Consider the following 27,043-nt stretch of genomic DNA (forward strand, 5'->3'; position numbering starts at 1 on the left):
TATACAGAGAAAGTACTCAAGAGATTCAATATGGCCGAGTCTCACCCATTGTCTAGCCCCATGGTCGTAACTCTAGGCTTGGACACGGATCCGTTCGGTCCTAAGAAGGATGATGAGGAAGTCCTTGGCCCCGACGTGCCATATCCTAGTGCCATAGGAGCTTTATTGTATCTGGCCATCAACACTCGGCCAGACATATGTTTTGCCGTGAATCTATTGTCTAGATTTAGCTCTTATCCGACCCAAAGGCACTGGAACGGGATTAAACATATTCTTCGTTACCTACAAGGAACGAAAGACTTGGGTTTATTTTATACTAACCAAACCAAAGAAGGGTTAGTTGGCTTTGCTGATGCAGGTTATCTCTCGGATCCACACAATTCGCGATCTCAGACAGGCTATGTCTTTACACATGGAGGCACGGCCATATCATGGCGTTCCATGAAGCAGACGATCTTGTCTACATCGTCTAATCATGCCGAGATCTTGGCCATTCATGAGGCCAGCCGTGAAGTTATATGGTTGTGGTCCATGACCAACCATGTCCGAGTTGATTGTGGGATGATCGAAGGGAGAGACGCACCAATGGTCATGTATGAGGACAATGCAGCATTCATTGCTCAGCTTAAGGATGGCTACATCTAAGGAGATAGGACGAAGCACATCTTGCCTAAGTTCTTCTTCACGTACGAGCTTCAGAAAGCCGGTGAGGTCCAAGTAGTCCAAGTGCGTTCCAGTGACAACTCAGCCGGCCTGTTCACCAAATCACTTCCGACCTGCACAGTTAGAAAGCCCACGCATCAGATTGGGATGCATACACTGAAAGACCTTCAGTGATGTTCAGAACAGGGGGAGTAATATTTATTGTACTCTTTTTCCTTCACCATGGTTTTGTCCCATTGGGTTTTCTTGGTAAGGTTTTAATGAGGCAACATCCAAAGCATATTACAATCTATGTATGGTTTTGACATCCAAGGAGAAGTGTTATAAACCGTATTGTGGATGTCCATAACCGGCCCGTTCCATAACCGGCCCGTTCCATAACCGGCCCATCCGTTAGAGAGAGAGAGAGAGACAGTGGAGAGAGAGAGACGGCCGTTTTCCTTATTCCTCATAGGCGGCTACTTCCTATTTCCTTTAGACTTATGATTTGTACTCTTTCCACATTTGTATTTCCTTTTCTAGTCTTTCCATTATTCTATGATGGTGTAATTCCTTATATATAAAGGGCTCATTATGTTTATGATTAATAAGAATAAGAAACTATTCTCCTAAGTTACACAACAATTTTTTTTTGTTTTTGTACTAGATTTTCTTAGGGAGAATCCAATAGAATAGGGATTTTTGTTTTTGGGAAGGAAAGAGTAAAAGAAAGCAAAAACCAGTTTTCCTAAAAAATAGAAAATCTATTTTGTCAAAATCATGATTGGATAAAAAGTGGTTTTTGGAAAATCAAAACCACAAACTAATGTAGAATATGCAAACAATCAACCTCTCAGAATCTTCTTGCATCCTTTCTTTGCATACACAAAAGCATACTCGTCGAACTCGTTCGGGTATGATAAATACGGTATTGTGTTTCATATTTCGGCTATGAATTAGATTACGATTAATACTGTGAATGTATGAACAAAGGTATTGTGTTTCATAATTCATATTTAGGGTATGACTTAATATTCAATCAAATCAAATCAAGTCTATAAAATACGATTAAATATTCTGAATGATAAACCACATATGTGAGATGTAAAAGAAAAAACAATGGAGCGTCTCAACATTCCACCTCTGCTCCGAACGTTTTAGCATTTCTTCACCGAAAACATCACTGGAAGTTTATGCACAAACTCTTTACTTGCAGGTGGAGCCTTGGTGATCCACCACATTCTAGTATCTGCATAGAACACATTATATATATATACTAGGTAATAACCTGCACATTGCGCGAAATGTAATTATTAATTTTGTTATTTTTAATAAAAAGACTTTAAATCTGTTTAATCTGGATATAGGTTCGGTTTTAAGTTATTTTTAGCTTTAAATCTTCGAAAATATAACTATTATTTTAAATTAATATTATTTTTAGTTTATTCGGTTAAAATATTTGATTTTTTGATTTTTTCCGGTAAAAACCAAAAATTAATATTATTTATTTATTTTCATGTTATGAATTTTAGATAGTCGTCATGTCGAACCAATAGTTTCATATTATAGTTTCTAAACAGAAAATAGGTTAAGAAAAATAAAAGAAAATTATTAAGACAAATTATTTTACTACAATTTGGTCGGTAGTAAAAGAAGCATTAAGAAAAAATATTTCAACTTTCAAAAAAATTAGATACTTTAGTTGTGGTGAATAATTAGTTACAAGGTGCGCTCACATCAAGGTGCACATGTATTTGTATGTAAAAAGTATATAAAAATAGTTGACAAATATATAAAGATATTGTTAATTAATATTAAATGACATTTTTGTTCAAAATAATACATGAAAGATAAAATTAAAATTAATTTAAAAAAAAAGCCTTGACGTTAGTCATTTTTTCATATAAAGAAAATAAAATTGTATCCGTAAATAGGGGTGGACACAGATCGAATATCTGGGTATTAGGAAGCATTCGTGTCGATTCGATCTTTAGTCACCTAGATATTCGGTGACTCAGATATCCGAAATGTTTTAGAATTTTAAAGGATATCCGATTTGATCCGTAAATAAAATAAAATTTTAAAAATAATTGAAAAATTTAATAATAACATTTTATTACAAAACTAAAACATTATTTAACTTTTTAAAATTTAGTACCTAATATAATAAATTTAATTCATAAAAATATTGTAAAACTGATATAAAGTATAATATATATAACGTATATATATATATATATATATATATATATATATATATATAATTCTTTACATATATGTATATATATGCATATAACAGATCGAATTAGATATCTGTTCCTAAAAATATTGGTATTTGTGATTTGCTTCTTTTTGGATATTGTATTGTAGTATTTGATTTGTTTCGTAGAGTTATGGATATCCAGATTTTTTGGTTGAAATCAAGACGGATAACAAATCGAATCAAAATTTATGAATATTTTCTCAACTTTATCCGTAAACAATAAAAATAATATAAATATAGTTTGGCTTTTGATTTGTTATCTATTTTTATTCGAACCGAAAAATCCAAAGTTTTATTGGAACCATGTATGTGAGGTTTATATTAAAAAAAAACGCAAAATACACAGTGTGAACACGTTTATGAATATAGTGTGAACGCGTTAGCATATTTATTATCAAATCATTGTGAGGCTACCACGTGTCTATTATAGTGTGAATGCATTTATTACAATGCTTCTCTTTTAATATATAAGGGATATACTCCCTCTGTTTCATTATAAGTGTCGTTTTAGGTTTCGGCACACGGATTAAGAAAACAATTAATTGTGTACATTTCCTATAAAAAAACACTATTACCTATACACCTAACCATATTTCAACCAATAGAAAAATAAATTTTGAATAAAATTAATAAATTTTGCATTGAAAATCGAAAATGACACTTATTTTGTAACGAAAAAAATTCTGTAAAACGACACTTAACATGAAAAACGAAGGGAGTATTATGTTTTCAATCACGAGGCTAAGGTCACTAACAATATCCTATAGATGTTGGGGTTAAACAATCCTGATACAAAAGGAGACAGATCACTAGCCATATAGGAAAATAATCTTGTTCTATCAACGTGTGTCGTGTGATCAATCATACAACAACTACATCATCTAAACCTAGCAAGGAGGAACAGAGAAATTGAATGTCAAAATATAATAGAAACTACCTCTGGAATGATACTGTCAAGACCATTAATGAGTTCTTGCATCAAGTTAGCAGTGTCCCCAAAATAGAAGCTGGAGCTGAGCCAATGAGTCCAACAGAAGAAGAGCCTGTTTCAGATATAAAGATAGGACCTTCACCATCAAACACCATACAAGAAACAGTAATGAGGCTGTCACTATCAAAACCTTACCTTGGCTACCCATAATCGCATCCCCATTGCCTTCATTGTTAACCATATAGTTACCTCTCTTAGGCACAAGTAGACACGTTATGGGTAACAGTACATAACTCCCATCTCCTACATCTTTAACCACTCCATCCGTACCACCAACACCTACACCAGTAGACACGTTAACCCTAACCACACATTCTTGTACAGACTGAAACTGAACAAATTCAATGAGAGGAAAACGTGCAAGATTGCTTACAACAAGCTGATGCCTTTGTGCCTACTGGAGTAAGTTCATGTCATCCATAGAGGGATTCATCCCCAACCCACCTGTTGGCCCAAACATTCAGCATCACAGTTTCAACTCCACCTTAGATTCTCTTTTTGATGACTAACAGCAACTGGAACTTACCCTTGGTACAACACCCACCTAATGCGCAAGAGAAACAAACAGTCTACGGTGAGTAAAAAGGCACAAGAGAAAGATGGTGGTGATATTCCATCATTCTGATAAGCTTCTGACCATATTAGAGAAGAAACCCACAACAAAACCCATATAGTGATGATATTCCATCATTGAAGAATCATACAAACGTCAAGACCCATTTCAGAACCAAGTCGTAAGTAAAGTGTATCTTTGCCACAGTAATCATTGTCTGAAGTCTGGACTCAGAAGATTTTAAAAAATCAATCGAAATCTAACCAAAGTTTACTGGATACATAACAAGCCGTGGCAACTTGGAACAGTGATCAAATCTAGCATCTAGCGCAAATCAATAAGCTGAGTTGTAGGCATCAAATTTACTAGATAGGCAAATTTGATATGTAAAGCAAAAAATTTACAAATAACATGAATAAAAAATACAACAATATAATACCGTAGTTGGAAAAGAACTATGTTGAAGCAGAGTCGAGATTAGATCTCTTTCCTTAATCATTTGAACGCCCGTAGTGTGCCGGTTTGATACGTTTAAGAATCCCAGGATACAACTGCCTATATCTTCAGTCTCACAGCACTTGAGAACCAAAGCCTGTCGAACCTATTTCTATGTTATACTCTCAGACAGAAAACAAAAAAGAAGTAGGAAAAAGTGGTTTTGTTTGTATTGGATGTGTATTTTTAGAGTGAGAAGAGCATGGCATTTATATAGAATATAAAGTTTAACGTGTGCTTTAACCAGCACTAAATGGAGATGACGTTTTTGATTCCTTCATAATGACTACTAAGAGGTGATTGATTTTCATATGTTACAAAAATCAATTCACAAAATCAACTTGACATTGGTCAAAGATTTAGTCAGGAAGTAATGAAGGGCCTTGGTCAAAAACGTAAGAATCATTCTCTACACCAAGAGATAATATGCTTGCATTATTTATTTAAATAATTAGCAAATGGATTTGGGCTAACAAGATTAATCTTATTTGTTTAATTCCAAAACTTGCTCCAGCCCAAATATCTCTTTTTATAATACACCAAAGTGTCTACAAAATTTTCTATGACTTTGTTATAAATTCTCCATTTTAAACACAAGAGGTTTCTTACCTCATAATTCTAATATAGATATTTTACAAATAATCTATTTTAGACTTTTATTTTTCATTCAAACGAACTTCGTTTTTGACATATGATTACACTATACCATAGTGCTCATAACAATGAATCCAACGATTCCACAATCCGGTCATTTCGACAATCAAATTGCTCGAAAAATTCACCGGAATATTGGCCATAGCCATTTGTCCAAAAAACAGTTCCAACATGAGTTTGGCAAATAATACCCAAAAGCTGCTGAATTTAGGAGGTCAAGTCTGAGACGCGAAACTGAAGAAGAAAAAGATTGCAATTTCTGAAGGCTGGTCTCCGAGAAAGACACTTGTTGCTAGAGACAAGACATATAAGAGCCATGATGATCTATGTTGGTGTTCCAAAGAGTTTCTTGTAGTAACGATTGACGCCAGAGAAGAATCCTCTTTGTAGCTCCACCGAAAAAGAGAAAGGGAGAAAACAAGATTAGGTTTACGAAAAATTGGGTTTATTTTAATTTTCATTAGTTTAATTTTTTTTTTGTCAGAATTTTCATTAGTGTAATTAAAGTATAATATTTTAATATATTATAATTAGTTTATAATTATATTTTAGAAGGAAAAATTTGGGTTTGTAGAAAACATTAGCATAATGGGATAATTCTATGTTGGGTTTATTCTATTAGGACAACATATGTGTTTTTTTTGTTTAAAAAAACATTTTTTCTTTAAAAAAGGTACAATGCTCAATTTTAGTATAATAAAGGCAAAAGATAGGAAGTTTGCAAGTTTAGATAAGTAGTAGAAGCAAATCGCACATGTGATGTGACATAAACACGCATTTAGCGGATGCTTTCACAATCTTCTTTATTATATGAACACGGTTTTCCTCTTTGGACCCTTGTCAATCACAACTCTTGCAACTTTTGGGAATGTTGTACAGCTTGAATCATAGCAAAATGGGAAATCGTATCCCCACCGCTAAAACGTTTTCTGAAGCCTAAGATTTCGTAAGACTTCAAGTATCACTTCCATAGTAATTAATTATGCGAATTGTCAATGTTTGTCACCTAAATCTTACTTTTGAAAAAACTACTCGAAACTTTCACGGATCAATCACACAGATATGAGAAAAACTTCTGATTAAGCTTGGTTGCAATAATTAACCTCGTCACGGCTCTCGTACAGCCAAAACTTCAAAACTTCTTTACGGAACAAATCTCGTAAAAATTATGCTCGACAACATCTTGCGAAATAACATTTGCAAAAATTAAGCTCGACAACATTTTATGAAACAACTTTCGTAAAATTAAAATAGATAACATTCTACGGAATTACTTTCGTAAAATTGAACTCGATAAAACCTTTCGTAAAACTAAAGTTGGCAACATTTGTAAACCTTCGAAAATCTAACAACGATCGTAGAAAAAGAATCTCGGATAAGGAAAGAGATGGAGCGAAATCCGAGAATCAAAATTCGCCCATCCACCCCTCTCCATGGTCTCACCATCCTTCCTCTCACGCTTTGATTTGTCGCCAAAACCCCATCACCTGGCGAGTCTTCCTAATCATCCTTGGCATCTCTTGATCGTCCCTGGCTATTCCTAAAACGCTAAAAACTTTTTCGACGAGATGCCTATTCATTTTCGTAAAATCAAATGATACTAAGATTGAAACATGGATCACGAAAACCGCAAGATTGGCAGCAGCCTAAACGCAGCCAAGAAAGCAGACAAGTCCAGGAAGAATTAATATTCTTGCTATTCGAAATGGGAAAACAGACACAAAAAGAGTAAGGGCAAATGAGCAAGCAAAAGAGAGAAGAGGCTAACCCGAATAGTCGAGAGAACTAAGGTATTTTTGACTTGAAATTTTTGAAATCAGACTTGGAATTTTCGTAGGAAATTACTAAGAAATAAAAACGCCTTTGAGACTGCCATAGAACTTTAAGGAACTTAAAACCTAGGTGGATAGTCTAGCGAACTAAGTCTTAGGCGATTTTTCATGTCTCGGTATATCGTTCCATAAATGTTCAGCCAGATCTTGTAAACCGATCTAAACTCTCTGAAAATTGATAAACGATCACCACACATATCTAGCTCGTTTCCTAAAGAGAGAAAAAACTAGAGACATGAACGTCGTCTTAAAACCGATTCGTTTCTAACAATTTTCTCAAAACCAACATATTCCAAGTCGTCAAACTGGAAACTACCGAATCACAGTCTCAGCGTCATCTTTAAATCGACCCGTATTGTCGATCATTCCAAAACTTCGGAAAATGAAACCTACACAACCCTCCAAAGTATCGGTTCAACCATTTTTTTCGTAAAAAAAAAGGGGGGAGTAGGTACGTATACTATACTCGTATACTCCCAAACTTCAATTTTTTTTTGCAAATCTTCACAAAAACGCTTTCGTCAAAGCAAATCGTCTCAAAAAGGCAAACTTCAGAAGAAAATTTGTCTAAACGCCAGCAACATATCCATACGATCATGAACATAATCTCAAAGACTATACCACATTTCTTATCGCAATCATGCGTATAGAAAACCTGTACCAATATCAAACTGAAACTCGACGATTAGCTAAAGTCTTAAAACCCTCTCCGGCTTTATAAAGCCAGTTTCGTATAAACAAAATTTACGAGAAATCTTCAATCATCAAAGCATTTCTTCAGTCTCCGTTGAACCAAGTAAGTCACCGTAATGCATCGAAAACATTCGCGACGAAGAAAACTCGAGAATAAAAGTAGCAGTGAGCACATTAAAGGGAACACTTTCTTCCCGATCGTTCACCAGATCTAACGCTGGTTGACCAATTCGTTCCACAAACGAATGTGTCATGAGAATTCTCTCAAAAAACCAATGAAAAACGTTCTGCGACTAGATCGTAGTGAAATAGACTTCGGTAACACTCCATTAGTAACTCCAAGCAACTTTCACCTAAGATCGAAATCACAGCAGAAACGTTTCTCGTAAAACCCGCAGAAACAACGCTACTTTGACATGTGTATACATATCACCGATTTACTTACACGAAAAATCCTTCGTACAATCAGACCAAGTCTTACGAAGAAACTTTTGAAAGTAAACATAACTGGTTTTACGAAGAAGTATATTTTGTATAGCAAACACAAAGCTGTAAAATCTTACTTTGGATGACCAATCTAAAGAGAGATCTCTTCGCATTACAATTTAATAGATCTCATATTTTAGCCATGCGGCTCACTGGCTTCTGTGTTTCGTTCCCCTCGGTCACATCCGAGCAGGCAATCGTCCCGCAACTGACTCCGCACTGGTTCTATATCAAACCTCTTAGGCTACGTCTTCCTCAGACAAAAACAAATCAATTTTCATAAGACTATAGGGAACATTATACGAAACATTCATCGTATAACTGAAACCTAAAGCATAGAATCGTTTTCTATGACTATCATCCATCTTAACACGGATAACTCTGACAAACTTGGCTTATCAATCTCGACATGCGCTCTTTGGCCCTCGGTCAATTACGCTTTCCAGTAAAGGTCCAAACCAGAATTTGGCATCCCCTTTAAGGACGATCGTAAACTAACGTGACCTTAATGTTAACACGAAAGTACCATGGTCTAATCCTTGACCTACAATGTCCTGGGCGATCTGAGTGAACACATCCTTCACACCAAGCCAAACTATTTGAGAAACCATCGCTCCATCACTTAACGGCTAAACGACAACCTACGATTTGTCTAAAAACGTCGTGTGACTATTAAGAGAATAATTATCGTATAGCCCACAGTCGAAAATCATATGATAAATTCTTCGTAACAAAACTCAGTCCTAACAACCAAACGGTTAGCAGAAAACCTAAACTTGTCGACAATCGACCAAGTTCAATACGTTTCACCGATAACTTTAAAGCCCGCTACGTATTACCCGTAAAATGCGGCATGTAAGGAAAACTCGTAACAGAGCTCCTAGAGCTATACAAAACATCCTCAAATGTACACGAAATAGATCAGCCAACACCTCACAAAGCACTACGAAGGAAAACACTTCTTCCCAAGGACAAATTTACGCGACCCCTCTGTCCTAATTCCTCGATCGCAAATCAAATTATTAGTATCCAAATAGGAACAACAGTTTTGGCTGCGAACATCCAAAGACAAACCAGAATATTTCTCAAACGCAGGGTTATGACTAAACCCCTGCAAAATCGCGAAACATCTTCAAGCCCGCGAACATTTCAAGCACGAAAGCGCGGCATACGAAAGAAAAATCAATCTTCAGCATTGCGAGACGTCGCAGACGCCTGAAGAACAATTTTTTGACAAAATTACCTTCCTTGATAAAGACACCGTCTTGGAAGACCAAATAGTCATACATACTAACATCTTCTCAAACATGTATTCTTCGCGAAAACTCAAAAACGGTAATATCTACTGATAAGTTTGTCGCTGATCACAACAAACTCTTAACGTCCTAAACAGACTAAGCCATCTCGTAGAGATAGCTCTCGAACACCTGACACAAGGGTAAAAGCGCTATATAAAAATAATCCGAAATTTTGGTCAGCACTTTCGAGAGACTTAAAAATTGTCCTCGAAGAGATGCTCGATTCCTACCATACATGTCACGTAAGCCGAGAACATATCGCGGACTTTAAAGCAGGATGGAATCTGGTCGAAAACGTTACGGGAAACGTAAGTCTAAGTAGTCATCGCACCCCCTAAAGCCGTGATTAGACCTAGGTCTTGCCCTAAACCCAGCACACTGGTCTCTAAAATCTCTAGGCATAGTATCAAACACCCTGATACGAGATCCCAAAATTTGTCTCTTGGCCAATATTTGACCGTCTTCAGAAATCCCGCGAGTTTACACACTACGGAAAACTCTTGATACAGATCACGGATATAACAGTTCATACAGAGTTAGATTACGAGATGAAAACTCGTAGTCTTCCCTCTACACCCATATAAAATGCCATCGGCAGCAACATGCCTGATAACCTCTACATATAAACTAGACCGTAAAGGTCTCGCTGGAAAACATGTCATAAGAACCTTAACTCCAAGACGAACTACGAAAGGCTTGATCCCTTCAACTAGGGTACGTAGGTAGCCGTCATAAGGTGCAGCCCCAAGTTTATCGCGTTCCACTCTTATAAGAGCGAGAAGAACACTTACCACGGACCTTTCAACCATTAATTCCGCTTAACTTACCTAACTTGCCTAACTTGCCAAGCCACTCGCTAGAACCTCACGCTAGAAGCTCATGGTTCAAACGAGCTGGGGGGTTAATTGTTGGGGTCAAAATCGGTCACGACGGAATCAATGTCTGAAAGTCCCCGTAAAAATCAGCATGAACGTTTTTACAAAAAGAAATCTTCGTAAAGAGATCTTTACGAAGAACTTTGCAGTAAAATCTTGTTCTAATCTCAATCGAACCACTAAATACCGATTGTCCGAAGGCAACAGACACGTATCCAAATCTGCCACGGACCAGCTAAAGTATGGCCATCAGACCACGCACACGGCTCGAAGATAATGCCAATAAATGTGAAGTTTCCGAAGATAATCACGAAGATCGGGAAAATTGAAATATCTCCATTTTTGAGCTATGACGGCTTAAGGGCAGAAGGGGAAAGGTGCAAAACGACCTAGGAGCAAGTATATAAGGAGTCCTAGGTGAGAGGCAAAGGGGGATTTCGACAGTATGGAAACTTAGCACTTAGAGCAATTTAGATATCTGGGACCTCTAGGGTTCTCTTACTTTCTTTATTTAAACGAAAATCGACAGTGCGAATTTTGGTTCCCACAGCACGTTGCATTGTTTTTGCTACGCGAAAAGCTTGCTCTTCTTGATCTTACCTTCCTTGTTAACTGGTTCCCCAACAATATCCTCTTTACTGAGAATTTCTCCTTCCTCAACTTCATCCATCATCATAGCCAAACTACCCTGGTCCAAGTCATTCTGCTCTTCCTCTTCCGCATGGTTACCTATCGGATCCCCATCATCCGCTAGAAGCTGAAACCTTGATGGAGAAATAACTGTGTGATTTTGCTTTTGTTCATAAGTTCTTCTTTTCCTGGAGACACTTGATTCCAGTTTGACTCCTCTGCAGTCGAGGAAATTGATGCAATAGTCTCGTCAGATGAGTGATTTCCCTCATGGTATTGAACTGCCTCTGCTTCTATTCTTTGAACTCTTCTACCTCTTGCACCTCAGAAAAATTCCTTCTCCTTTGCTTCCTCCCTAGTTTCAACCTCCTTCATCCGCTCCTTGGGTTCCTTCATAATTACGATCTCTGTATTTATGTTTTTTTTCAGGACTTCCCACAGATTGATCTCCTGCAACCAACAACTCCTTTGCTCTCGACTTAGTACACTCCTTCCCTGGGTGACCCCATTTGGAGCAGAAAGAGCATTTTTTAGGAAGCCATGGATATGAGAATTCCACTGCTTATTGGGGTCAAAAACGGTTATTTCGAAATCAACGGCTATGATTCTTTCTTATTCACGGATTTCTCGCAAAACATTCACTGAAAGAAAGATCGAAAGTGAATGAACGAGCGAATCCCGCACAAAAGCCACTTGCCGGAGAGCTGAACCGCCGTGTGGTTGCACTCTCCCGACGAGCTCAGCCACCGCGCCGGTCAGCTCGCCGGCGAGCTGAACCGTCGCGTGGTTGTGTTCGCCGGCGAGTTCGGCCGTCACGCGAGTCGGCTCGACCGGCGAGCTCGACCTGATCCTGGCCTGTCCGACTTACTTCGACTCCCATATCTTCCGTATAGCTGTGATATCCGACCTTCGGGACCATATACTTCTCGTTTCGTTTCGATTAAAGTTATTCTCGAAGTTTTATGACCAAAACCGAGAAATCGTATAAACGCCAAAAGGCCTAAGAACGGTCCGCAAGGATCCAGATAGGTCTAGAGGCCCATCTACGCTCTCAGAAGAGATTCGAGCCCATAAACGTTATGACGGTTTGTCCTAACTCGCAGAAATACGATAAATGCTAAGTTTCCAAAGATAAATGTAAAGATTCGAGGATAACTATCATGATCGACGAAAAATGGAATATGCCCGAAAGAGATAGACTTGGGCCCGAAGGCGAAGAATGGGCCACCAACCTAGAGCGACTATATAAGGAGAGCAGGAGCAGAAGAAAAAAGGGCCGAGAATTTAGTCTTAGAGAACTCCTGCTAGCTTAGAGAACTTGGGGCTTAGGTGGTTAGACTAGCACGACAAGGCTTAGGACGTCTTGACCGCCTCTTGTCCTGTTGTTCCGATAGTTAGCATATCTCTACTCCTCTGGGAGAAATCTTGTATTCATACTATTCAATAAAACGCCTATGAGCGATTATCTATCTTTTTATCGTTCTAAAGTGATTACGCAGAGAATTCAGACCTTCAAGGAAAAACGGGTTCACTCGATTTTCCTCCATTATTATTTGTTATAATCGACGGTGTGAATTTCGGTTCCCACAGTTTGGCGCTAGAAGGAGGGGGGGGGGTTTGACGAATTCTCTAACTCAAAAATCTCTAAACGGTAAAAGACACAGGATGTCCGCTCCAACAGCTAACAATGTCGTTTCTTTCAAGGACCGGGCAACGGCCGATCAAGCCAAACCCCACAACGATCTCCTTGTCATCGAGCTAACGATCCAGGACATTGACCTAGCGAGAGTGTTGGTCGACACCGGATGCTCGGCCAATATTATCTACAAAAGCACCCTCGAAAGAATGGAGATCGATCTGTGCGCCGTTACGGAAAGACCCAGCCCGATATTCGGACTCTCGGTAAATGCTACTATGACTCTCGGCTCGATCGACCTCGTTGTCAAAGCCGGGAGCGTCACCAAAGTCACGGAATTCTTAGTCATCGACCGCCCAACATCGTACAACGCGATCGTCGGTACTCCATTGCTGAATTCCATGCAAGCGATCCCTTCGACATTCCATCTGTGCCTTAAGTTTCCAACCCCTCGTGGAGTCAAAACTATACAAGGAGACCGCAGGATGTCGCAAGTATGCTTCGCCGCCGAGTTAAAAAGAAAGAACTTGGCGATCGAAACTTCCCATTAAAAGAAAAGAAAGCTGACTCTCGATGAAAACGCCCCAGAACGAGACTCGGAAGTCTTCTGGCAATCTCAAAGGGCCGAAGCCCTAGAATGGAAGCGCGAACCGACTTGCAAACCGGTAATTTTGATCAGCCTCGATGAATCCTCTCCGGAACGATGCGTCGAGATTGGAGCCAACCTCCGCGAGCCACTAAAGACAGAGCTCATCGCTTGTCTCAAAAAAGAACCGCAATGCGTTCGCTTGGGCCGCGGAAGACATGCCAGGGATCGAAATCAGCATAACGTGTCATGAGCTTAACATCGATCCGACATACAGACCTGTCAAACAAAAAGGCGGAAGCTAGGACCGGAGCGTGCCACCGCGGTAAATGAGGAAGTCGAAAGACTCCTGAAGGTCGGATAGATAACAGAAGTTAGGTATCCAGACTGGCTCGCTAACCCGGCCGTGGTCAAAAAGAAAAACGGCAAATGGCGAGTATGCGTCGATTTCACCGATCTCAACAAGGCCTGTCCAAAGGATTGCTTCCCACTCCCGCACATCGACCAACTGGTCGAAGCAACAGCAAGGAACAAACTCTTATCATTTATGGATGCCTTCTCCGGGTACAATCAGATCATGATGAATCCCGACGATCGTGAGAAACCGACGATCGTGAGAAAGCTGCGTTCATCACCGATCGGGGAACATATTGCTACAAAGTAATGCCTTTCGGTCTCAAGAATGCAGGCGCAACTTACCAGCGACTTGTCAATCGAATTTTCTCCGAACAGCTCGGCAAGACTATGGAGGTAAATATCGATGACATGCTCGTAAAGTCTCTTGACGAGCATGACCACGTCTCCCATTTGGAGGAGTGCTTTGCAAAAATTAACGCCCACAACATGAAACTGAACCCTGCAAAGTGTAAATTCGCGGTGGCATCAGGAGAATTTCTCGGGTACCTAGTCACGTGTCGTGGGATCGAAGTCAATCCTAAGCAGATAAACGCGTTAATAGAAATGGTCTCGCCAAGGACGAAATGGGAAGTCCAAAGGCTAACCGGAAGAGTCGCGGCCTTGAACCGTTTCATCTCGCGCTCGATGGATAAGTGTCTTCCTTTCTACGACACACTGAAAGGGAATAAGAAGTTCGAATGGTCGGAGGAATGTGAGAAAGCTTTCCAACAGCTAAAACGTTACCTAGCCACTCCTCCCGTCCTCGCAAAACCAGTGGAGGGAGAGCTCTTGTTCCTGTACATCACAGTCTCCACAACAGCGGTAAGCGGCGTTTTGATTAGAGAGGAACGCGGTGAGCAAAAACCAATCTTCTACATAAGCAAAACGTTACTGGACGCTGAGACCCGGCATCCCCTGATAGAGAAACTAGCATTCGTAGTTGTGACATCGGCAAGGAAACTCCGGCCGTACTTCCAATCGCATACCATAATAATCGTCACCACCTTCCCCCTGCGAACGATCTTGCACAGTCCGAGTCAGTCAGGACGACTCGCAAAATGGGCAATCAAACTAAGCGAGTACGACGTGGAGTACCGCCCAAGAACCTGCGCAAAATCTCAAGTACTAGCGGATTTCTTGGTAGAATTGCCCACGGGGGATATGACAAACACGGAACCGGACTCAACCTGGATCCTTCACGTCGACGGATCATCGTCCAAACAAGGATCCAGGATCGGAATCCGGCTCACGTCTCCGACCAGCAAAGTCTTGGAACAATCGTTCCGATTGGAATTCCATGCGTCGAATAACGAGGCCGAATATGAAGCACACATCGCAGGATTACGATTAGCCCATGGGCTTAAGATCCGTAACATTCACGCTTACTGTGACTCTCAGTAAGTCGCAAATCAGTACAACGGAGAATACGAAGCGAGGGACGAAAGAATGGATGCATATCTAAAAATCATCCAAGACCTCTCCCGGGACCACTTCGCCCTCACTAGGATTCCTCGCTCGGAAAACACTCAGGCGGATGCCTTGGCCGTGCTCACATCAAGTTCGGATTCTGGACTAAGGCGAGTAATCCTCGTCGAGTTCGAGTTCATCGAACACCCAAGCATCGGACCACCAGTTGTCGCCATTCTGATTCGAGCACAAATCGAAAATGCGGAGGAAGTCGAAGACCCACCAGAAGAAAACGTGGATCAGTCAGAATACGGCTGCGACAGCCCATGGCTAGAGCCAATCCGAGCATACATAATCAACGGAACGCTTCCCACTGAGAAATGGGCGGCCCGCAAAATCAAGACCCAGGCCGCGCGATATGTAACGGTTGAAGGAGAAATCTACAAATGGAGATTCTTTGGCCCACTCATGACCTGCGCCGAAGGCGAAAAAGCAAGAAGAGTAATGGAGGAGGTTCATTCCGGATCATGTGGGAACCACTCCGGTGGAAGATCTCTCGCCGTAAAAATAAAACGCCATGGTTATTACTGGCCAACTATGATCAAAGACTGCGAGAAATTCGCACGGAAGTGCAAAAAATGCCAAAGGTGCGCGCCAACAATCCATCAACCCGCGGAAGTCCTCTCGTCCATCTCGTCTCCGTATCCCTTCATGCGATGGTCCATGGATATCGTCGGGCCATTACACAACTCGAAGCAGAAACGCTTCCTCCTGGTCCTCACGGATTTCTTCTCAAAGTGGGTGGAGGCAGATTCCTACGCAAGTATCAAAGACGTACAACTTCGTATGGAAGAACATCATCACCAGACACGGTCCCTTACGAAATGGTGACAGAAAATGGATCTCAGTTCATCTCTACCCGATTCGAAGCATTATGCGAGAAGTGGAAGATACGACTGACCAAGTCGACTCCCAGATATCTGCAGTGCAATGGCCAGGCAGAGACCATCAACAAAACCGTCCTCGACGGGTTAAAAAAGCGCTTAGAACCCAAAAAGGGGCGATGGGCAGAAGAGCTCGAAGGAGTTCTTTGGTCGCACCGTACGACCCCGAGACGGGCTACGGGTGAAACCCCATTCGACCTTGTTTACGGAACGGAATGTATGATCCCCGTGGAAGTAGAATTTCCCGGAGTACGGAGAAGATTCCTCCCCGAACGAGAAGATCTTAACAGCGCAATGCTGCTAGACGAACTCGATCTTATTAACGAGCGGCGAGATCAAGCTCTCATACGGATCCAAAATTACCAGCACGCCGCCGCAAAATACTACAACTCAAACGTTCGCCATCGCAGGTTCAAAGAAGGCGACCTGGACCTGCACAAAGTCTTCCAAAACACTGTCGAACGTAACGCAGGAAAACTGGGAGCATACTGGGAAGGTCCATACAAGGTCATAAAGGTAGTCCGACCAGCATCATACCAAATCGTAAACATGCAGGGCGTCAAGATCCAAAGAACCTGGAATGCGATGCATCTTAAGAAATACTACCACTAATCGTAAAGTGGATCCGAAGAACTACGAGATGGCTTGATCCCCAAAAAAAGGGTACGTAGGCAGGTCGCCCAGCGAGTTCAGCTATCCCCCATCTTAAAAGGGGGGGGGGGGAATGGGTACGTATACTCGTATACTCCGACAACTTTCAAAAAAGTCGATCTTTTCGGAACTTTTTACAAAAAAAAAATGCGACGCTACAATCGCTAAGCCCACTACCCGACAAACGGCCAGAACGGCGGTCCAGAACTCGCCCAGAACGCCTAAATCAGCTATCACGCTAAAACCAACAAACCCACGAATGCTCATAAAAAAAGCATCCTTGGTAAAAAGCCCGCAAGAAAAATGCGGCTCAAAAAAAAAAAGATTAACTTCTACCACTGTGAGACGTCGCAACACGCTTGAAGTTACGGTCTTTCCAACAGTTATGGAAACAACACTCTTGTTTCCAAAATCAACATACCTCTAACGGTGAAATGCCTTTAAAATGGCATCGATTCTTTGTTGCTGATCACAACAAACGAACCCTAACGTCCTAAACAGACACTAGCCGCCCTCGAAAGGATAGGCTCTCTTACATCCGACAAGGATACCATAGCGCGCTATACAAGAAAATCCAAAATTTTGGTCAGCACCTCCAAACGGCCTTTGGAAGTAGCTCGATTCATGCCAAGACAAGTCATATAAGCCGATAACACTTCGCGGACTTTATATCGGTATGAATAAGGTAGAAATCATAAACAGGCAAAACGAAAGCCGACTTGTCATCGCATAGCCTTAGTCCGAAAGTAAACCTAGGTCTTGCCCTAAACCCAATCTTGCTGGATCCTGACATCTCAAAGGCATAATATCGACATCCCGATATGAGATCCCAAAACTTGTCTCTTCACTTAAGTTTATACGTTTTCACGAGTCCTCGCACAAAGAAAAAGCTGCGCGCTCAACAGACTATGGATACGGTGATCGTCCAGGGGCAAGGAACGAGACGACAACTCACTCCTTCGCCCTCTAACTTTGAAAAACCCGGAGTTCTCTCGATTTATAATAAACCGAAAAGATTTTATAAATTGAGCCAAGCATTATACAAAAAGCCCAAACAAGGGCAGGGATTCAAAGCCACCAACGGCCAGTCCTGAAACATGCAAAATGTGGCCTCACAAACAGGCCGAAACAGAAAATAAAAAAAAAAATCCCCGAAAGGATGATTACCCTAAACACTCCTCGGAGCACCACCTTCATCCTCAACCTCACAGCCATTGCCTCCCTCGGCTGCTTCGTCGTTTCCTCTCCCGCTCGCAACATCTCCACCTTCTTCAGCCACGGGGCCATGCCCCTCGGTCTCTCTCGAACACGGCGTGAGGGTGCACTCGAACTGCAGCTGAGAGAGGATCGAGTCGAAGTCCCCGTCGGAAGCCTTCAATTCCTCCTTGCGAGACAACAGCTTGGTTTCTCGGAGTCCAGAGTCGGAACCATGTCGCCTTTAAGCAGGTGGATCTCGTTCAGGCTTCCCTCGTTGCTCGCCAGAGACAGGTCCTTCTCATGGACCGCCATGAGGGAATCGAACAGAACAGCCATCCTCGTCAGGCGAGCGTGAAAATCATCCCTCGAAATGACAGTCCTCGACTCTTCTCGGTTCTGGATTTCACGCTGGAGACGACAGACTTCGGAAGCCTTGCTCTTTTTCTCTTTCTTCAGCTTGAACAATGCACTGGCCGACTTTCCGAGGTCCCGCTCAAGATCGCTGACCCGAACGTCCAGCTGAGAGAGCTCAGCAGCACGAGCGGCTTCAGTAGATTTCAACGCGGCCTCGGCTTGCTTCAACGCCTCTCGCGATTCAGCCAGCCCCTTGTCGAACGCTCTATCTCTGATCCGCAGTCGCTGAGCATCCCTTCAATCAGGGATACAAACTATACATGAAATAAGGGTCAGGATAATCGCAGAACAAGATGGCTCAAGCTGAAAATAGTCGAAACAAACCTTGGCACGATGTTGCGACAAAGGTCCCGAGGGCTCCCCTTCCGCGCCAGAGGTACATCTCCTCTTCTTGACAGTCTCGGTCGCAGCGCCAGTCCTCTTGCGGCTTTTGGTCAAAGGAGCAGCACTGGACGCGGGAAGCCCTAGGACGATCTCCTTCCTATCCAAAGGTGGAGGCATCAACTCCGTCACCTTCTCCTCCTTAGGAGCTGGGACTGGTGTGGTTGAAGAGCCCGAGGGTTGAACCGAGACCTCCGAAACTTGAACAGGAACCACGGCCGATTCTGCGAGGGGCGTGGCATCACCAGGGGACTTGTTTCCTCCTGCCGAGGTCGACATCGCAGGCGAAGAAAGGATAGCTGGCACTTCATGCTGAATCCGACCCCCTTCCTTCTCGGCACTGCGTCTGGACAGTCTCTCTTTGAAAGAAAGAAACCCGGCGATGAAGGTTGGAGTAGCTTCGTGCATGGCCGGAGTTGGAAGTACCGAGTTGGCCTCACCCATCTTGACGTCGGAGCTTTTCTTTTCACTTGGGGAGGAAGACATTCTTGATAGGTTAGATTGAATAAAAAGAGAATGTGAGAGAAGGAGATGTGTTAAGAATGAGGAGTGGTGAGTTGCTACTTATAAGGATATGAGGGTGACGTGGATTTCCGCAATAAATATTCTTAGCCAAAGATTTCGATTTCTAATTCATATCACTCGCCCGCAAAATCGTCTCAGAGTCTTACGGGCTGGAGGGCTAACTGTTGGGGTCATAAACGGTTATTTCAAAATCAACGGCTATGATTATTTCTTATTCACGGATTTCTCGCAAAACATTCACTGAAAGAAAGATCGGAAGTGAACGAACGAGCGAATCCCGCACAAAAGCCACTCGCCGGGGAGCTGAACCGTCATGCGGGTCAGCTCGCCGGCGAGCTCAACCATCATGCCGTTCAGCTCGCCGGCGAGCTGAACCGCCGTGTGGTTGCACTCGCCCGGTGAGCTCAGCCACCACGTCGGTCAGCTCGCCGGTGAGCTGAACCGCCGTGTGGTTTCACTCGCCCGGCGAGCTCAGCCACCGCGCCGGTCAGCTCGCCGGCGAGTTTGGCCGTCACGCGAGTCGGCTCGCCCGGCGAGCTCGACCTGATCCTGGCCTGTCCGACTTACTTCGACTCCCGTATCTTCCGTATAGCTGTGATATCCGACCTTCGGGACCATATACTTCTCGTTTCGTTTCGATTAAAGTTATTCTCGAAGTTTTATGACCAAAACTGAGAAATCGTATAAACGCCAAAAGGCCTAAGAACGGTCCGCAAGGATTCAGACTGGTCTAGAGGCCCATCTACGCTCTCAGAAGGGATTCGAGCCCATAAAAGTTATGACGGTTTGTCCTAACTCGCAGAAATACGATAAATGCTAAGTTTCCAAAGATAAATGTAAAGATTCGAGGATAATTATCAAGATCGACGAAAAATAGAATATGCCCAAAAGAGATAGACTTGGGCCCGAAGGCGAAGGATGGGCCACCGACCTAGAGCGACTATATAAGGAGAGCAGGAGCAGAAGAAAAAAGGCCCGAGAATCTAGACTTAGAGAACTCCTGCTAGCTTAGAGAACTTAGGGCTTAGGTGGTTAGACTAGCACGGCAAGGCTTAGGACGTCTTGACCGCCTCTTGTCATGTTGTTCCGATAGTTAGCATATCTCTACTCCTCTCGGAGAAATCTTGTATTCATACTATTCAATAAAACGCCTCTGAGCGATTATCTATCTTTTTATCGTTCTAAAGTGATTACGCAAAGAATTCGGACCTTCAAAGAAAAACGGGTTTACTCGGTTTTTCTCCATTATTATTTGTTATAATCGACGGTGTGAATTTCGGTTCCCACACTGATGCCCTAATGCATTTCTTTGACTTGAATTTATATAGCTTTGGTAACTCTTTTGTCATGTCTGTGTTGACAAACACCTTTGCCTCCTCAAAATTTGAGCACAGTTCAGTTTCGGGATGTAGTCTAACAGTCTTTCCCACTGAACTAGCAATGAAACCAATCCCTTTCCAGGAATACAATTTACGTGGAACATTTTTAAGTGTTACCCACATAGGCAAGATTTTTATTTCTTGCTCATCTTCATCCTCCTCCTCGTCGACTGGAGACCACTTCGATACAATCATAGGGATCCCTGCAATATTCCACATGCCCCTTCTCAGAATTCTCTTACGATTTAGCTCATCTCGAATCCGAAACTTAACTGTTCTTTCATTCACCGGGAATACATCAATTTTTATGTTATTGTTTCCAAGAGGCCATATCTTGTTGACAAGGATATGGATCCTTGATACATGAGGGGCTGGATCGAGAAATTCTGCCTTCCAGAACATCCTCCCATAACGGGACTGAATTGAGGAGTTCATCTGGTATTTCTACAGTAGGTTACCCATCCACAACTTCAACTCGCACCACATGATTCTCCAAAACCTGCTTACTTTGCACTGCATTCACATATACGACTTCTTACCCATGCGAGGAACATGGGTTGAAATGCCTTCCTGAGTCGACGGAGGAGAGTCCCCTGGCGCCTGAGCCGCCATAGGAGTTACCTTGCGGCCGCCGATTGACCGAAGGCAACAGACACGTATCCAAATCGGCCATGGACAAGCTCAAGTATGGCCATCGGACCACGCACACGGCTCGAAGATAATACCAATAAATGTGAAGTTTCCGAAGATAATCACGAAGATCGGGAAAATTGAAATATCTCCATTTTTGAAAGACGCAAACCGACCTAGGAGCAAGTATATAAGGAGTCCTAGGTGAGAGGCTAAGGGGGATTTCAACAGTATGGAAACTTAGCACTTAGAGCAATTTAGATATCCGGGACCTCTAGGGTTCTCCTACTTTCCTTATTTAAACGGAAATCAACAGTGCGAATTTCGGTTCCCACAGCACGTTGCATTGTTTTTGCTACGCGAAAATCTTGCCCTTCTTGATCTTATCTTCCTTGTTAACTGGTTCCCCAACAATATCCTCTTTACTGAGAATTTCTCCTTCCTCAACTTCATCCATCATCATAGCTGAACTACCCTGGTCCAAGTCATTCTGCTCTTCCTCTTCCGCAGGGTTACCTATCAGATCCCCATCATCCGCTAGAAGCTGAAACCTTGATGGAGAAATAACTGTGTGATTTTGCTTTTGTTCATAAGTTCTTCCTACTTTTCCTGGAGACACTTGATTCCAGTTTGACTCCTCTGCAGTCGAGGAAATTGATGCAATAGTCTCGTCAGATGAGTGATTTCCCTTATGGTACCGAACTGCCTCTGCTTCTATTCTTTGAACTCTTCTACCTCTTGCACCTCAGAAAAATTCATTCTCCTTTGGTTCCTCCCTAGTTTCAACCTCCTTCATCCGCTCCTTGGGTTCCTTCATAATTACGATCTCCGTATTTATGGTTTTTTCAGGACTTCCCACAGATTGATCTCCTGCAACCAACGACTCCTTTGCTCTCGACTTAGTACACTCCTTCCCTGGGTGACCCCACTTGGAGCAGAAAGAGCATTTTTTAGGCAGCCATGGATATGAGAATTCCACTGCTGCGCTAATGCCTTTCTTTGACTTGAATTTATATAGCTTTGGTAACTCTTTTGTCATGTCTGCGTTGACAAACACCTTTGCCTCCTCAAAATTTGAGCACAGTTCAGTTTCGGGATGTAGTCTAACAGGCTTTCCCACTGAACTAGAAATGAAACCAATCCCCTTCCAGGAATACAATTTACGTGGAACATTTTTAACTGTTACCCACATAGGCAAGATTTTTATTTCTTGCTCATCTTCATCCTCCTCCTCGTCGGCTGGAGACCACTTCGACACAATCATAGGGATCCCTACAATATTCCACATGCCCCTTCTCAGAATTCTCTTACGAGTTAGCTCATCTCGAATCCGAAACTTAACTGTTCTTTCATTCACCGGGAATACATCATTTTTTATGTTACTGTTTCCAAGAGGCCATATCTTGTTGACAAGGATATGGATCCTATATACAGGGGCTGGATCGAGAAATCTGCCTTCCAGAACATCCTCCCATAACGGGACTGAATTGAGGAGTTCATCTGGTATTTCTACAGTAGGTTCCCCATCCACAACTTCAACTCGCACCACATGATTCTCCAAAACCTGCTTAATTTGCACTGCATTCACATACGACTTCTTACCCATGAGAGGAACATGGGTTGAAGTGCCTTCCTGAGTCGACGGAGGAGAGTCCCCCGGCGCCTAAGCCGCCATAGGAGTTACCTTGCGGCCGCCGCAAAAACCTTCGCGAAAAAATCCTAGTCGCTTTCGAAATCTCCCTCAGAGCCCTCTTGCTGACGTGGCCTTCTTTCCTTTTAAAAAAGCAATCACAAAACAAAACAAAGAGACTCAATATTGAACTCATCAAAGCAAATTCTGATACATTGTTTCCTCCCCATACACGTGGCACTACCAAATCAAACCCAGAACCCTAACAAGATAAAAGGTCTCCCCTTTGTCTTCTCCTTCAAGAAAAGTATCATCTTTTCAATTACGTAGCGAAGAAGTTACCGATGAAGTGTTCGAGTTTGACGTTGGCCTGGCACGATCGGCGAAGAACTCAGCGCAATTGGGATCCAAGTCGATGGCTTTTGAGTACAAGTCAACAGCAACATCGAAGTCGTCGTCTACGAAAGCCTCTTTGATCTTAGCTGCAAGCTCCTTAGCCATATCGACTGTGGTTTTGGTTAGATTGAGAGAGAAGGGGAATGAAGTAGAAGGCCAGGTGAAAGGTTTAGTCTTCCCTTGCAGAAGACCAAAGAATATAAAAGGGAAGAAGAGATGGATAGTGTCTTGTGAGGGAAGCTCAGGCGCTTCAATACAAAAAAATAAAGCATAGTCAAATGGGTTTAATATGGGTCGAAGTTTATAATCATGGATTAAGGCCCATCAGTCTCAAAATTAAACTATGCCTCTATTATCTATAATACTTAATTACTTATCATCCCACGTCGGAAATTAGGCCTGGACATTTTACCAGATATCCGAAGCCGCACACGAACCCGACCTAAAAACCCGAACCGAAATCCAAACCGAAATAGCAATTAAGAGAGATTAGATATCTGAACCCGAACGTGTATTATCCGAACCCGAAGGGGTATCCGAAAATAACCGAACATATACATACTTAACATTATATTTCTAGTTTACTTCTCTCATTTTATTCAAAATATTAAAATTGATACTATACATTATTTAAGATTAGATAATATATACATATAGTTATGGATTGTTACTCAATTCAAAAATATGTAAAGCTTCTTGTTTCGGGCATAGCAAAAACTGTATCCAAAATTTCAAAACAATAACCAAATTAGTGTCTTTTTAGTTTTAAAATTTTATCTCCAAATCTATTGATCATTTAATCTATTAAAATTTTAAAAAACCAATTATGTTAAATGTATATTTTTAAATACAAAAAATTTGAACAATGAAAATTTTGATTTTTTTCTTTCAAAATCTAAATATCTGAACCCGATCCGAAATAACCGAAGCCGAACTAAAAATACCCAAACTCGATCCGAAATAACCGAAGCCAAACTAAAAACACTCGAACCCGATCCGAAGTATAGAAATATCCGAACGGGTTCTATACCCCTATACCGAAATATCCAAAAATCTGAAATACCCGATCCGAACCCAAACGGGTATCTGAACGTCCACCCCTATCGGAAATCTTGAGATGGGATACTAGTCTATGGCTTAGCATAAAAGAAGACGTAGGTCGAACTTTGAAAAATACTTATCTGGACGGGGTCGACTCTTGATCAAGAAGACGAGTGGCCTAAGCTAGTGACCTCCAGTGCACATATTGGAGGGGTGCCTAGCTTAAGGTCTCCCTATGTGGGAGAGCCTGCGTCATTATTTGTTGCAGTGGGGATTAGCGTTCGCGCTGTCCCTTCCATAACCCAACAGTTCAACTTTCTTTGTCCGTTAAGTTTGTGGCTGAGTCTGTTAAACGGTCTTCTGGATTTTTCACATTAGTGGTTCATGGAGGATGTCATTGTCACAAAGATTTCATTCAGTTTCAGACTGATAAGGAAGCGTTATACGTTTCGGATAAGAATTAGTCTATGTCCTTAACGATCTCTACACTGAAAATACCACCAAATGGATCTTATGATGACTGTAACTACAAGTTGCTCTTTTGATTTTCCTTATCATCCCCTAGACTATATTTGCGAACTGATTTTGCCATATGTCTTCTCTATAATCAATTTCACAAAACAAATATGAAATGACTACTGAAATTGATGACATGGCTTCTAAAAAAATCTGACATGAATAATTTCATTTAATGTTGATTTATATTTTTGACAAATTTATTAGAATATGTCAATAATTCATATATTACATTTAATACTGATATTTCTTTTTGGCAAACTTTTTTAAATATCGTAATAGTTCATACATCATCTATAAAATAAATATATTCATATAACATTTCAAATTTTGAAATATTATTATTTTTGTATAATTATAAAATTTGTATTACGAAATCTTTCAAAAATTTCTACAATTTTTTAAAAATTTAAATATCTAATCATAAGATCATTAGTTTTTATATACCAACAAAATTTATAAATATTGTTTAGGCTAAATTTTTGATAATTATACAATTGTATATTATTTTTATTAGTTTTATACAAATTGATTTAATATATATCAAATCTGTATTAAATATTAGTAAGAAAATAGTAAAACCTATAATATTTAATAAATTTTATTTTTAAATATAAGTTAGATTAAAAAAATTCCATGTGCAGGAAAACACCTAGTACAATAGAAAATGTCAAGTATATCGTAAATGAAGATGTGCTTATCATACAATAGAATGTCAAGTTTATCGTAAATGAAGATGTGGTTGGCGGAATAATTAACGTATTATTAATAGGGAGATGTAACGTACACGAAGTTGCGTTAGGCTAAAAAAAGAATAGTGGACATTAAACCTTTCTCACATGCTTTGCCATCAGGCCCATCACATTACTTCCTTTAGTTTCATTTTGTAATTCGATTTCTTAGTTAACCTTGAAGCTGACCAAAATTAATATTTATACGTTCAAATTATATAAACTTCTTTAGGGCAGATAACCAAATATAGTTTTGCCTGATTTTCTTCCACTAATCGACTTATACAAAACCAGTGTTCCAAAAAGCGTTGGGCGTTACGCGTTAGAAATGACTGTATAGCTTCTAGCCGGAGGGATGTCTAAATGGGTATATATGGATATATTGTATACGACTTATACTTGACTTGTACTCTTTGGCTTATATAACTTTAACATATGGGTAATATATGTTAAATTTCCAGATTGTTGTCATATGCGTTCAAGGCTTATCATTGGCAGGGATGAGCTCGACAGAAACGAAGGCAACAGATCTCGCACGTTACCGTCTTCTCCCTCGAGCTCTCCGTCGAAGCTCTCACCGGAATCCATGGTCATGACAAGCTCCATTCCTCATCGCAGGTCCAAAAACGAAACCGTCGCAATCTCGTCCAAACACCACTCGTGGACGTTGGATTGTTTACATATCGCGATTGGGCTCACTCTCCTCCGCCGCCGTCATCTCAGCTTCTCTCCTAGACCTCTAGTGCGCTGCGTCGTCTCCTCCTTTGCGTCCTCAGCTCTCTCTGTCGTGCTATGTCTTCGTCGCCCGTCCTCGCCGTACGATGAAAAATCTAATGTTTTGATGACAAATCTAATTTCTTGAAATCTAATGTCTTGAAATCGGATGTCAGATAACAAATCTGATGTTTTGATCCACAAACGGTAAGAAAATTTCAGAAAAGAATGATAATCATGTTAGAATCGTGTTCGGCGGCCATTAAAATTTGCAGAAAAAACTAAAACCCTAAGAAGAAGAAGATAGTATAATTACATATTTGTCATTAATGAGAGAAAATAAAAATATAACACAAAAAACTGACTACCTTAGGTTCAAACCCGAGTCATTTTGGTTACCATAAGCACCCGGTTCCACCAGACCAAGTTAATTATTTGGTAATATCTCTCGTACAGA

General features: G+C 41.2%; 2 protein-coding genes and 1 non-coding gene across 3 annotated transcripts; all 3 read left to right on the plus strand.

The window, feature by feature from the left end:
* Window positions 1–13,077: 13,077 nt before the first annotated feature.
* LOC125590501 lies at window positions 13,078–13,599 on the plus strand. The gene has a single exon (XM_048764087.1). It carries the CDS (start codon window positions 13,078–13,080, stop codon window positions 13,597–13,599), a length of 522 nt encoding a protein of 173 aa, XP_048620044.1.
* Window positions 13,600–15,476: 1,877 nt separating this feature from the next.
* On the plus strand, window positions 15,477–16,993 carry LOC125590502. The gene is made up of 2 exons (XM_048764088.1): window positions 15,477–15,998; window positions 16,085–16,993. The coding sequence occupies exons 1-2, from the start codon at window positions 15,477–15,479 to the stop codon at window positions 16,991–16,993; spliced, it is 1,431 nt and encodes a 476-aa protein (XP_048620045.1).
* A 7,764-nt stretch (window positions 16,994–24,757) lies between these two features.
* LOC125590935 lies at window positions 24,758–24,921 on the plus strand. Its single transcript, XR_007326933.1, has one exon. It is a non-coding gene; the product is annotated as a U1 spliceosomal RNA (small nuclear RNA).
* Window positions 24,922–27,043: the final 2,122 nt, after the last annotated feature.

The sequence above is a fragment of the Brassica napus genome, chromosome C7 (assembly GCF_020379485.1).
Source record: "Brassica napus cultivar Da-Ae chromosome C7, Da-Ae, whole genome shotgun sequence".
Classification (NCBI taxonomy): Eukaryota; Viridiplantae; Streptophyta; class Magnoliopsida; order Brassicales; family Brassicaceae; genus Brassica; species Brassica napus.